Raw genomic sequence first — 14,036 nt, forward strand, 5'->3', positions numbered from 1 at the left:
AATAGTTCCTGATAACAAAATAAAATGAATAATATACATGTGATAAAAATTTTAATACTATCATTTTTAAGTGTCTTAAATAGTGAGACCAAGTAGTAGGTCCATGATGTTGTGGCTGTCTTCACGGAAGGGTCTTTTGAATAATTAAAGATCTGAATACATTTTTAACAGTTTATTTATTTATTTGAAAGGCAGAGTGACAGAGATATCTTCCATCTGCCGGTTTGCTCCCCAAATGCCTGCACCAGCCATGGCTGGGCCAGGCCAAAGCCAGGAGTCAAGAACTCCTTCTTGGTTTCCAACACGGCTGATAGGAACCCAAGAACTTAAGCATGATAAGCACATTAGCAGAAAACTGTATTGGCAGTGGGACTTAGTCCCAGGCATTCTTATATGGGACATGGGCATCCTAAATGGCAGCTCAACCCACTCTGCCACAAAGCCCACCCCAAGATCTGCATGCTTTGAATAAATGGATCTAGAGAACCTATCAAATGGCCAGCATTTTAGCACTGATTGTAGGTTTTGCACATACAGGACACCAAGTGAGGATGATGGATGGGGAATCCAGTCTGTTCTCCGCTCACCAAACTGTGTCCCGTTGCAGGACATGAGCTGAAGGGCTACCTTTCTCCCATCCCCATATGGGCAAAGGGAGCCCAGGCAGCCCTGCTTACGTGTGTGTCATTTAATCTCATATCCGTTTGAGGTAGGATTATTGTCCCGTTGTCTCAGTACTGGCCCACAGAGGCCAGATGATGTATCGAACATTTCATTGCTGTTAAGAGCTGGAAGTTTGATCCAGGTCTAAGGATTCCATGTTAATACTCCCTCCCTGCACTGCTGGGTTCTCTTTCCTGAGGAGTCTACACCGTGCAGCAAATATTCCTGGGATGAGGATGTTGTAGGTACCAGCAATTTTAAGGTATGAAAATGAAACCTTAGAAACCACACTCCAGTATCTGTCACAAATTCTTCAAATTAACACTGATCTCTGAAGCGATTTCACTGGTGAGTTTTTAATTGACAGAAATTATAAGCTTTGATTGCCAAAGGGTAAATTTTGGGCTATCATTCCCCTTATACATTTATAGGAAAATCTAACAGCAAGTGTAATTAGAGCTTAACTTTGAACTGTCAGGTAAATGAGGAGGTATTACCTCAAAACCGGAGTTAAAATCTGAAGCTCTGTCTTCTCAATCAGGCCAAGAATTTACCTTGTAATCTGTTAATTTTTAACAACTAGCTTTAAAGCTAAAGGCTTTTACACCATTGTTTGTGACAATGCCGTGTGGTAAAGGCCACAACACAGATAGATACTCCTGTAGTAACAGTAATGACTACTCTGCAACATGGCACTATCTCAGGAGGGCAGGAAGGACCAGTTGGTTGTTCTCATGCACCCAGTTTTCAGAGAAACAAGGTCAGTGTACCTGGGAATCGGCCTGGGAGTAGCTGCTTGCTTCTCTCTCTCTTCTGTCTTGCTTGCACAAGTCCAGTAGGCAGGAGCTCAGATATGTGATGAGAATCTCTGGAGATGTGGAGATGAGGGAGGAGGAGACAAAGACAAAAAGAAGTGGTTAGGAGTGCATCTTCCCTGACGCGGTCATAGACGTGAAAACGACTTGAGTTTGGCCCTGGTATTTTGTTAAATTGAGTAATGTAACCTATCTGTACTTTTTTTTTTTGGACAGGCAGAGTTAGACTGAGAGAGAGAGAGAGAGAGAGAGAGGGAGAGAGAGAGAGAGGGAAAGGTCTTCCTTTTTCCGTTGGTTCACCCCCCCAAGTGGCTACTACGGCTGGTGCACTGTGCCGATCTGAAGCCAGGAGCCAGGTGCTTCCTCCTGGTCTCCCACACGGATGCAGGGCCCAAGCACTTGGGCCATCCTCCACTGCCTTCCCGGGCCACAGCAGAGAGCTGGACTGGAAGAGGAGCAACCGGGACAGAATCCAGCGCCCCAAGCAGGACTAGAAACCGGGTGCCAGCGCCGCAGGTGGAGGATTAGCCTAGTGAGCCGCGGCGCCGGCCTATCCGTACATATTGACCACAGACTCTTAGGACTGGCAGAAACCCCTGTGGCCAACTGCTTCGTATCCTGGACATCTCTGAGAGATGGGCTGCTGGGTTCCGCTCCTGGTGGCGATGTCAGCATCTGCCATGGTTGAGGGACATTGAGTGGTAGAAGAGTCACTTAGTGAATTGTGTCTCCCTGTGATTCGTAGTCTTTCATCCTGTTAAGATCCAGCAACAAGTGCTATCTTGCTCACTGTATCTGAACAAAGCTATCGTGTCTACATGTAGTCTTACTAGCCCTCTTCAATGGAGCCTCACGTGACCTGGTGGCCAGAACCTACACTGTTCTGCTTGGCCTTTTTGAGCTGGGTCACGCATTTGCTGAATCCCAGCATGGGTATGTGGGCTTGTGGTGCTCCTTAATCTGCAGCCCAAGGTTGTGTGAGCTTTCTTGAGGAGCTAGAGCACGTTGTCGTTTGCAAAGCTAGATTTGTGTTTGTGACTTGACACGGCTAAGAAGCGGCTTGTGAAGTTAGCACATTTCTCTAGGATTGCTCATATGTAAGAGTCATCCTGAAATGACAGGCCTTCCCTGCAGATGTGGTCAACGGCTCACAGCGGAGAAATGCCGTCTGTGTTTTGGACTTGCAACATCACCTCAGTCTGCACACAAAAGTGGACTTAGAGTGAGTCTGTTGCCGCATGGTTATGTGTCACCGAGAAGCAGTCTTGGAGAAGGACCTTCTGAATGCTCATGTCAGCCTCTTGCCTGTGTGGCCTTTTGCTGTGAGACACAGTGGCCTTTCCTCTGCTTTCCTTTCCTCTAGGGACTTCCTGCATCCAGGTGAGGCCAGTGGTGTTCAGTGGCCCTGGGGGAGAGCCCTCCGTTGGTGTTTCGGGCTGCACAGGGAAGCCTCTTTGTGGTTAAATACTGGAAGGGGCACGTGTGAAACCTTGTGTCTTGCTGTAGCCCTGACTTCATCTCTCCAACTCGTTCTTGTGCCGTGCAGACCCAGTTTGGAGATGAACACGGCGTCGTGGTGCCACCTACGCCACTGTTTATTTCATTGATTTGGATGGCTTGTGCTGCTCTTGGCCGTGGACCTGCGAAAGCAAAGCTGTGGGATAAAGCGGCCTGAATCATGAAATGAAAACCATGTACCTTTCTGGAGGCCCAGTAGAAAGAAATGATTTATTTTTGCCCTACCAAATAAAACATTCTAGGAATCCAAGGTGAAAATTGGATTTTAACTGCTACTAACATTTCGAGCGTATAAAATCAGCGAGTGTTGAGTGTTTTGCTTGATTAACAGAAGAGCCCAGGGCATCCAGTACAAGAATGATGTGCGTACGACGCGGACTGGTGTCTTACATAAATCTGACGGATTTATAAAAGTGGAAATAAACATTAAGCACACTTTGGCAGGCAGACCGCAGCACTGGAGACCATTGTGTTTTTAACCTAATCGTCTTGTTACCAGTCTGATGTCTGGATCATTGTTCTCGCTTCTTTCTCCTGTCCTTTGTAGTTCAAGTTTAAGTCTTCTTGTGGTTAAGCATAAGGCTTTGGGAACTACCTGAATCCAGCATAAAATACCTTTCTTCTCATAGGTTCTTATTTCTTCTGTTAGATGCTGTCTCTGTGTGTTTGTGTGTGCGCATGTGCATCTGTCTCTCCGACTACCTGTCTGGTTTTCCCCAGTCCTCCTCTCATGTCCGAGGCTGCTCCCCAGTGGCCCTGGTACCTGACCAGCCTGGGGCCTTCCCACATAGCAGCAAGGGCTCACACCTACCTGGGAGCGCAGTCTCGGACTTTCCCGGGTCAGGGCGCTGGTTACTAAGGGGGTGTTTGCTCAGCAGGTTGTTTGGCAGGACAGAGTCCTTACTTTGTCAAGGATAGCAGGCCATGTATCTGTGGGAGTTACAGCCCAGGCCTCATGGAACATGGAGGTCCTTGGGCTTTATGAATGTACACTAAGGCTTTTCTCAGTTCCTCTTCCAGGAGGGTATGGCATTGCAAGTTTAAGGAACAACAACAAAAAAAAACCTCCATGATTTTTTTTTTTTCCTATGCCTACTTCTACCTAATTCAAAATGTCTTCAAGCCAACTTCGGTTTCAGGGCTATTAACGTTGTCTTAGAGAGCCATTTCCCTTGGAGCCAGATACTCTCCAGTGGCCAATCTAAATAATCTGATTGATGGAGCACCCACAGTCTGCGCTACTCACATGCCTTTTACTGTCCGAGGGAGTGTGATAAACCGAAGGGAACTCATATGGGATGTCTGGGACAGGAGCTCCTATCTGTAGCAACTGCTGTCACAGTGCTGGTAGCCATGCACTTACACATGTTGGAAATAATGCCCAGTGTTGTACATTTATTTATTTCCCCTTTTGCTTTTCATGACCTTATGAAAAAGATCCTATAAGATGTACCCCGTGTTATAGATAAGAAAATTAGCCTAAGATAATGCATGTAAGAAGTCCTAGAGTTGGAATTGAGACCCATGCTGCTCTAACTCAAGTCACATTTTAAACCTCAGTCATATACTGTGTTTGGAGAGCACACAGCAATGTGTTGACATCATTAAATAACTAAGGGCGTCAAAGCTGTGTTGCAATTACAACTTCATTAACTGAGGTGGGCCTTCTGCGGTTTGTTTTTGCTTTGCAATTCGGGTGTGTTGTCCGCTAGAGCCTTGATGAGAATTCTTCGTGCCTGGGGACACCTGGGGGGTGACTCGTGACCACTGCCCCCTCCCCTTCTGAGAGTCATTGCCTGCTTGGACTTTGAGTCCACAGGCTCTGTTTATTGGCCTGGCCTTGTGCGCTAGCCTCGGTTTTCCCAAAGCCATTGCTGGCCTCAGTGGACTGCAACTGGTTGGGTCCTTAGTTCTTTAGGTAATTCGTTCCTTCCTTGGTTCATTCCTTCAGTGTTTATTGGAGCATTTGGAATGTGTACTGTGTCCTGGGATATAAAGATAAATACGATACATATGCATTCAATTAAAATGCGTAGCAGAGGCAAAAGAGCTGTGTAGAAAGTGCTTGGGGGTGGCTAGAGAGGAGGGAGGAACCCTCTGCAACTGATGAGACAGAGGGGGCTTCACAGTGACTGCTCTGCAAGCTGGATTTTGTGGGATGCATGCATGAAGTTTGGGGAAGGAAGAGAGGATGGGGCCTTCTAGGGAGAGACAGCACCTTTTGTAAGTGTGTTGTTGGTTCAGAAAGTGAAGAATCCTGTGATGAGCCTAAGAACACCTGTAGAGAGGGAGAGAAGAGGTTGCCCATAGTGGGAGTGGAATGGACCTGTGTGTCCTGCTATAGGAAGTTCTGTTTTTGGGCAATGGACAGCCACCAAATATTGAATCAATGGCTTGATGTGATCTATCTCATTTGTCTCTGAAAAGATAGGGGAAATCATCTGGGGGAGATTGTAGAGGGTGAGCCAGAGGCAGGCAGAGTGAACCCCTAAGTGTTCTGTATTTGCGCACAAGACAAAGATGTGGCAGTTAGACATAGCCTGCATGGAAGGGATGGAGATTCATGTGGTCCTCCTGTAAGACCCCTTAAGCAGGCGTCCCACAAATTGACCGGACCCCAGAAACACGACCTCCACTTCAACAACCGCTGTAATAACAAGAGGAAGTTTATTTCATTTGCAAATGGGCTGTCTCAATAGCACCCTCTAGTGTAGTGCAGAGAGAGCAGCAGCAAACAGCAGGTTTTCAGGGTATTTAAAGCTTAAAACCACAACATTAGCATATTTAGTCGTGTTACAATTTCATTGGATATGTTAATGGTTACTGGGTAAGGGGCTAAGGAAGGGGGCAGTTCGGGCAGTTTCCCAAGCAAGCAGGGCGGGGGCGTGCAGTAAATACCCTGCATACTTTTGCTGTCTGCCGGGACCTACAGATAAGGGGCGGTTGGGTGCTTCCCATGCCTTTATCTGGCGCCTTATCTCGAACTGCAGCTGCCTGCCCTCGACTCATAGTTTCGGCCCAATTTCCAGGAACTGTTTTACTAGAGTTCCCTAGATCCTAGTTTTTTAGCAGGTAAATTTTCAGAAGTCCTTCATTCCCCCCTTTTTGTTTTTGGCCAATTTTAATCTTAAAATTTTAGGGATCCCCCTTAACCCCTGTCTCTGTTATATCCTCTGTTGAAGGTCTGAAACAAAGGAAGGGAGCGGGGTGTTTGAGATGCAGATGCATATAGTTGTCTTCTCTTTAGGCCTGTCACACACACATAAGCTCATGACTGACTTCCTACCTAACATTTCCCCTCAAGAGGAATACCCAAAATTTTTGGGATTATGGATGGAGTTCTGTCTTCTGTAACTTCTTCAAAGCTGGCATGTGGGCGTCGAGGGAGATTTGGGTATTTCCCCTTGCTATCTGTCTTATGGTATGTGACAGTAGCCTTAGAAAGGCTGTGCTGCTCGGTCCAGGGGGCTGCTCAGGTCGTCCAGTGGGATGGGCTGGAAGCCTTATCTGACGACAATTTGGAGTTTAACAGCTCTTAGTCTGCTAGAGACAAAACGAACAAGGGCATTAAAAACACACAGTCTGAAGAGAAGCAGCAAGATCACAGAAGTTATTGGGCCAAGGAGAGGAAATAGCCAAGATTTCCATGACCAGATGTTAGGCCAGAAATCCCAGCCCTGCTTGGCCTGGTCCTGGAGCTGTTTGGAATTGTCCAGGAAAAGTACAAATTTGGGTTTGTACCTGTCCAGTCTGATTGACTCAGAGACAACATTTTTCCTGGAGCATGGCACAGATACCCCCTGGAGCAGTAGTTAGTATGTTTAACACTTTTTCTTATAACCTTTTGTGACTTTCACACACCCTCTTCAACTTACTTTAAACATTTCACCATTCCCATTCCAGTCTAGAGTAAACTAGCCATCAGGATAAAGTCATTCTTACAAACCATGTCCTTTCCTTTTTTTTTTAAACCCTTCTTACCAACAACACTCTTTCCTTCTAAGCCTTTCTTACCAAGTACACATTTCTGTACTTGATGTTTTCCATAGAGCCTGGTTGGCCCTTCTTACCTTACCAGAAGACTAAGGTCTCCATGCAGAGTGAAGATGCCTTAAAAATCCCTTGTGTGATCTAGAGCTCTGGTTAAGGCAATCAGTTCTGCTAGCTGAGCAAAAGTTCCTGGGGGCAGAGCACGTTCCAATAACGTGCCATGCTGTAACTGTTGCATACCCTGAGAAGCAGGTCCTGTCTGACAAAGCTGCTTCCATCTATGAACCAAACTTTATTTGCATTAGTCAGGGGGCTGTCTTTTAGGTCCCTTCTGTTGGCACAGATCAAGTCTATAGCCTCAGTACAGGAGTGGAGGGGACCACTTTCCCCTGGAACTGGCATGAATTTGCTGCATGGCCCATATCCTCTCTGGGGCTGGCTTTTTCTCCCCAGGGGAGAGAATAAGGGTTAAATATTTAACACTTTAATGGACTACCAATGCTTTGTTTTCCTCCAGATACCTAGTAGCTAGTTTTGCTAGGAAGTTAAGACTCTAGACTAGAGTCTCAGACTGGGAAAGGAGACAGACTACAAATTATTTACATTTAATCATCTACATTATGGATTATTGTGCACCCCCCTCAAGAGATAGTCCCTTTAAGTCCTCAGTGAGGACCTGTCCGAATAGGTGCAGGACTGAGTTAGCTGTTACCGAAAGTCCTGTTTTTAGGAACTGGCAGGGAGGACTTTCTCTAAGCTTAATACTATTGGATAGATGTTTAAGGCCTGGCTGGGTGCATGAGGCCCAGACCTATACAGGGGTGATGCGAATTTCCTTTAAGGGAGGCACCCTGTTGACTTGCATTACCTGGCTGGACTAGGAGGAGAGCTTTAATAGGAGGCTGGTACAAATAGGCAACTTGCGTTTCACTGACCCTAGGCCATCCCCTCAATAGCAGTGGCTGGAGCTAGAATCTAGGCAGAGGCTGGGCAGAGCTAAAGGCTTTTTAGCTCGGGGCCACAAGGTCTGCGGTTCTGAACCAGGAGTCCTTCGACACCCAGGGCAGTTCCGTGTCCAGTGGCTGTGTTCTTGGCAGAGCTGACAGAAGACAGTTTCTGTCTCAACAGCTGCTTGCCCAATGCCCTGGCTCCTTATATCAGCAACAGGTGCTGTTTGGGGTGCACTGGCCTTGCTGGGTCTCCTTGACGGCAGATCACCGTGCAGAAAGCCATAGATTAGCCTGTTGCCTATTCTTATATCGCTCCTGCTGCTAGCTTGCTCCTCGTTCTCCTGGTCTCTAATGAAATAGACCAAGGAGGCAGCCTCTATGTCAGTCAAGGGGGTGCTCAACCCAACCCTGATTTTTTTAATATTAGGGTGAGCTAAAAAACTATGGTCATGGGCAAATTCTGACACTTAGTATTTTCCTGCGAGTTAAGACCGTGCCCATGAGGAGAACTATGACCTTTTAGGTAAGATCAACTGTGGTGATCTGCTTGCATACTTTAAGGTCATCAGTACAACTTTTTATTCATCCCTCAATTTGGTCTAAAAGGGGAGTCCTGCCCATTTACCGCATACATCAAAAAATCGATCTAGCTGTCACATTATTTCATAGTTTAACCTCTTATTTTGGCTATGCTGTTTGGTCCTCCATACTGTGGCCAGGCATTATTACAGAAAAGGTCAACCATTCCTTACATAAGGTCAGGGGATCAAACCGTACATCACAGTGGAGAGTCCTGCAGAACTGTAGTAACTTCCCTTCTGGAAGAGAAAAGAGGAGATGTGAGGCAGCTGAGTCGGGTCTCCAGACTGACTTCCTGGGCTTCTGGGCTTTCACCGTGTAGCCTGTGGACACTAGAGTTTTCTTGGACTCCTGGAATCTGGTTCTCTAGCACCTGCCGCATAACCATCTCCCATTGTCTCCAAGTCTCTTTTGGAACACTCTCTCCCTTTTGGCTAGACCTCCCATTTGATCCACATTTAAACTAGTAATACATTTGAACTAGCAATGCCTGGTTGTTCAGCATTAGCTGGACAGAGACTTCGTCAGTCCCTCTTTAAAGGATCTGGCTTCTGAGCCAGAGACTGGAGCAGCTAGAAAGAAACACGTTTATAGCTGAAGTTTAGCATCATTTTACATCTTGGCACCACTTTTAATTTTAAACAGCCGATTGGTTATTATTTCTGTAAGATGAGAGATATCTCTTTTGACATGTCCAGGGGCCCTCTGGGGATGTCAAAAGTCCGGATAATTTAGAACTTTGATTTTCAGAAAGTCTGTTAAAGGTGCCAAGAGAACTTAAGAGTACCTGGTCAAAATAGAATTCCTTAACATCCTGAAATGATAGCCATTCATTAGTCAGGGTGATTTTTACACTTTTAAACCAGATCTGATCATAATACTTAACAATACTTTTCATTAATCTGAACTTAACAGAGACAGTAGAGTACACAATAGATTACTTTGGCAGAACATGAATTCTATGTTTCTTGTTTGTCGAATAAACCAGAAATAAAACCTTAAACATAAGGGTTCACATAATTTAGAACTATTTAACAGAGTCAAAAAGAGCTTACAGGACCTAACTCTAGAAATGGCAGAGCAACCGATTAAGCAGACACTGTTAAAATAGACATTACAGTTTTTGCAAAAACAGATTCCAAGATTTACGACTTAGACCATTTCCCAATATTTACTAACATTAGTGCACAATTTTTTTTAAAAAACCTCATTGTTGTAACAGAAGATTAGACTTTAACTTTAGGTAAATGTAATTTTGGCATTAGCACTCAAAGAAAACTCCGTAAACAATTTTAAAGTTGTAAACCTTTTAAAATTTTTCATGACTTGCTCACACCTTCTGAAATTTTACACCTGTAGTTACTTTTACATAGTCTTGAATTGTTATGTATAGACAATCTATGAGAATACATGTTAACAAACTTAAACAGTCTCTCTTATCGAATTTAAGATGTGAAAAGTACAATACATTTTTTCCACATTTTGCTTAGCATTGATGCCTAGATGGCTTAAGACACTGAGTTATTAATGAATACCACACCATTATCTGAATTAAAAGTCAAAATTACATTTCCATGCTTTTAAGTAACATAAGAATAACTCCTCCTGGACAGCAAACATGGACACAACTTTTGAAAAGATCTTCATCGTTAAGAGAAACATGTTTAAAGCATATCAAAGACATGTAAAACCGAGCAAGTGAGCTACCAAGCAAACCAAAGGGCTTTGGCATTAACTTGATTCTCTGAACCAATGTTAACAACATAAAGGCTTGTATACACAGAATTTACTCTTATTTTCATAAGACCACTCTAGCTGGAAAGCAAAAACATGAATACAGCATAGGTCTGACACCATTTACAACACTTTAATACATTTTACATAATTTGAATTGACTCAAGCAGCTGTTACTTTAACAAATTTTAGAGTCTCATCCTTTGAGAGTTCCAGGGATCCGACTGGAAGCCCAAAGTTGGAAGACTCGGTTTAGAATTTAAGCTGTCAGAGTCAAGCGGTTTAGCCAACAATTAGTACACTTCTGATCAGTTGGGTAATCACTCAAACACTGAAAACAGATAAACAACATAAACAACTTTGCGTTGCAGTTTTCCCAATCAAGACTCATAATGGCAATAGAAAAACGTGAAACCTTCAAGGCACTTATCTCATCAGATAAGTCAGGGACAGCAGCACAGAAAAGAACTAGACATCAGCATATGAACCATTGCTTAGGCTTCCATTAACTGCAAAGAGAAAAACCCATCAGGTTGGAAAGGGTTAATGGCTTAAGGCTCTGGCTCCCTTAGGTAAGGCCGGCAGTAGTATTGAATTGGAAATTCCTCCAGGAGAGGAAAAAAAGCAGCCCTGGGGGGGGGCGCTTTCCATAGGGATATCTGGCTATGCCTGCCTGGGTGCAGCAGGCCACGTGGACTGGAATAGAATGCAGAGAAAGGCTGTGGTCCCCCATTTACAGGGAAAACTGCGCACACCGGGGCCTGGCAGGACTGGCCGTGGGGTTGGGTAGGTGCGCCATTTCACCAAGAGTGCTGGGAACCTCCTATAATTTAGCCAAAGCCAGATCAATTAGGACTACTGCAAACAGTCAATTAAAACAGATAGTTAACTTGAGCTCCTTTCCAGATTCAGTCCTCAGACAATCAAAGCCTAGCAACAGTAATAGCTCACAAAAACTTTAAGATGTACCAAAGCTACCAAAAGCCTTCCTAATCGCCCTCCCGTTCCTTACAATCCCTCTGGAGTTTCGGCCGTAGCTAAGCCGTGGCCGGGGGGACTCCGCGTTCTCGGAGAGCTGTGGGGTGCCGGACACTCAACGGTCACTTCCACAGATCCGGTCCCGCTTGAGGGAAGGAATACTGACCTCCGATGTCTTCTCAAAGTTGCAGGGTTCTTGTCTTCGCGCAAGAAAGAATTCAGGCGTGAGACAGAGAGCAGCGGGAGGCAAAACAGCAAGGTTTATTAGGAAGGGACATCTGTAAGGATGGATGGGCACCTCTCCAGACAGAGCCTGAGAGACTCGGGGGAGGAGGAAGGAGGGAGGCTCGAGCGGAGAGGCCACACCCGACCAGGCCAGGCGGGCGGCCCAGCAAAGACGCAGAGAGCTGAGTGCGCAGTCCAGCCAAGGCTCAAAGTTAGTCCCTGTCCCATGTTAATGGCAAAAGGCAAGTAAACCGTAACACAGAACACAATCACAAGATAAACAGAGACACTGCGCGCGACAACAGAACAGAACAAAACTGAAACAAAAACTTCAGATGGGGTCGGCCGCTCTATCAGCCTTTCCCAGACGAAACAAAACTGAAACAAAACTTCAGATGGGGTCGGCCGCTCTATCAGCCTTTCCCAGACGAAACAAAACTGCAGATGGGGTCGGCCGCTCTATCAGCCTTTCCCAGACGAAACAAAACTGAAACAAGACTTCAGATGGGGTCGGCCGCTCTATCAGCCTTTCCCAGACGAAACAAAACTGCAGATGGGGTCGGCCGCTCTATCAGCCTTTCCCAGACGAAACAAAACTGAAACAAGACTTCAGATGGGGTCGGCCGCTCTATCAGCCTTTCCCAGACGAAACAAAACTGAAACAAGACTTCAGATGGGGTCGGCCGCTCTATCAGCCTTTCCCAGACGAAACAAAACTGAAACAAGACTTCAGATGGGGTCGGCCGCTCTATCAGCCTTTCCCAGACGAAACAAAACTGCAGATGGGGTCGGCCGCTCTATCAGCCTTTCCCAGACGAAACAAAACTGAAACAAGACTTCAGATGGGGTCGGCCGCTCTATCAGCCTTTCCCGGGGGAGGAGGGAGACAAAGTCCTTCCCTTCCCCCCAATACACCGTTGGGGGCGTCCCCCCACGGCTGAAGCCAGGGGTCCGGACACGTCTGTCCTGCCTACTACCAGCTTCCCACTCTTTCGGCGCTCTATCGCCCGGACGCTCTATCGCCCGTACAGACAAACAATAAAACACACAAAAATACACGGAACAGAAAAGACTTACCTCCGGTTGGGAGATGGAGGGTGGATCTGGGGTTCCAAATCCCGGACGAGCCCCCAAGAAATGTAAGACCCCTTAAGCAGGCGTCCCACAAATTGACCGGACCCCAGAAACACGACCTCCACTTCAACAACCGCTGTAATAACAAGAGGAAGTTTATTTCATTTGCAAATGGGCTGTCTCAATAGCACCCTCTAGTGTAGTGCAGAGAGAGCAGCAGCAAACAGCAGGTTTTCAGGGTATTTAAAGCTTAAAACCACAACATTAGCATATTTAGTCGTGTTACAATTTCATTGGATATGTTAATGGTTACTGGGTAAGGGGCTAAGGAAGGGGGCAGTTCGGGCAGTTTCCCAAGCAAGCAGGGCGGGGGCGTGCAGTAAATACCCTGCATACTTTTGCTGTCTGCCGGGACCTACAGATAAGGGGCGGTTGGGTGCTTCCCATGCCTTTATCTGGCGCCTTATCTCGAACTGCAGCTGCCTGCCCTCGACTCATAGTTTCGGCCCAATTTCCAGGAACTGTTTTACTAGAGTTCCCTAGATCCTAGTTTTTTAGCAGGTAAATTTTCAGAAGTCCTTCACTCCCTACACAATGGCCTTTGAATTGGACAGAGAAATAGCTGTTTTTCTAGGTCTTCCCCACACCAGGAACTTGCAGTTGCTGTCACTCAGTTTCTTTTGACCTCGTGTGTTTGATCAGGAGTCTGACCTGGTCTTTACTGTGGACAGCAGTGCTGTTCTGGTAGTTTCTAAGCCTCACTTTGTTGCCTGCTCAGGCTGGTTGGATGTCAACCCGCCAGCACGGTCCTAGCTTGCCTGACCTCTCTGAGTCAGGCCACTTGGCTGCCTGGAGCCTGTGTCTTGCCAGAACCAGTCTGGCTCAGCCCATCACCATTTCTTGTCCTGTCCATTCCTGTACTGTCCCTCCTCAGGCCTTGAGTATTACAGGAAGACCAGATCTGTGGCACACTGGCAAATTTTACACACATCCCCCACCCCGATAGCCCAGATCCACATGAAAGATTTAAACAGTTAAAACCGAAATTCAAAACGTTTAAATTCATCATTTAAATTATGAGGTTCTTACTGGGAACGAAAAAGACAATGGAAACTGGGGTTTTATAAAGTGCTCTGAGCAGCACGGCAGGTTTTCATAAACCTAAAAATGCAAAGGCGTTCTTCTTTGGAAATGTTCATGTTCATTTCAGTGTTGCATTTATTCTGCTCTGGTATTTTGTTGCTGGGTTTTATGGCTTTTTCCCCCTTCTCTAATTGTGTCGATAACAAGGGAGCTGTTTTATAACGTGACTGTGAAGCACAACAGTGCTCTGGAGCAGAGCACCCTGCCCTCAATTAACCCCCATGTCACACCTCCTCCTTGCAGTGCGGCAAAGCTCTCCCTGGCCTTTCGAAGCAAGAGGACTGCTGTGGAACTGTGGGTACCTCCTGGGGCTTTCACAAATGCCAGAAATGCCCCAAGAAACCATGTAAGTGATGTTTCATCATTC

General features: G+C 46.0%; 1 protein-coding gene across 3 annotated transcripts in view; it reads left to right on the forward strand.

Moving 5' to 3' along the window:
• Positions 1-14,036, forward strand: part of LTBP1 (latent transforming growth factor beta binding protein 1) — a 445,454-nt gene that overhangs the window by 242,561 nt on the left and 188,857 nt on the right. For all 3 annotated transcript variants that reach the window (XM_062209234.1, XM_062209235.1, XM_062209236.1), the window contains one exon: positions 13,913-14,015. In XM_062209234.1, the coding sequence (XP_062065218.1) occupies positions 13,913-14,015 (103 nt within the window). The remainder of the gene's footprint in view (positions 1-13,912; positions 14,016-14,036) is intronic.

This window comes from Lepus europaeus, chromosome 13, assembly GCF_033115175.1.
Source record: "Lepus europaeus isolate LE1 chromosome 13, mLepTim1.pri, whole genome shotgun sequence".
Taxonomy (NCBI): Eukaryota; Metazoa; Chordata; class Mammalia; order Lagomorpha; family Leporidae; genus Lepus; species Lepus europaeus.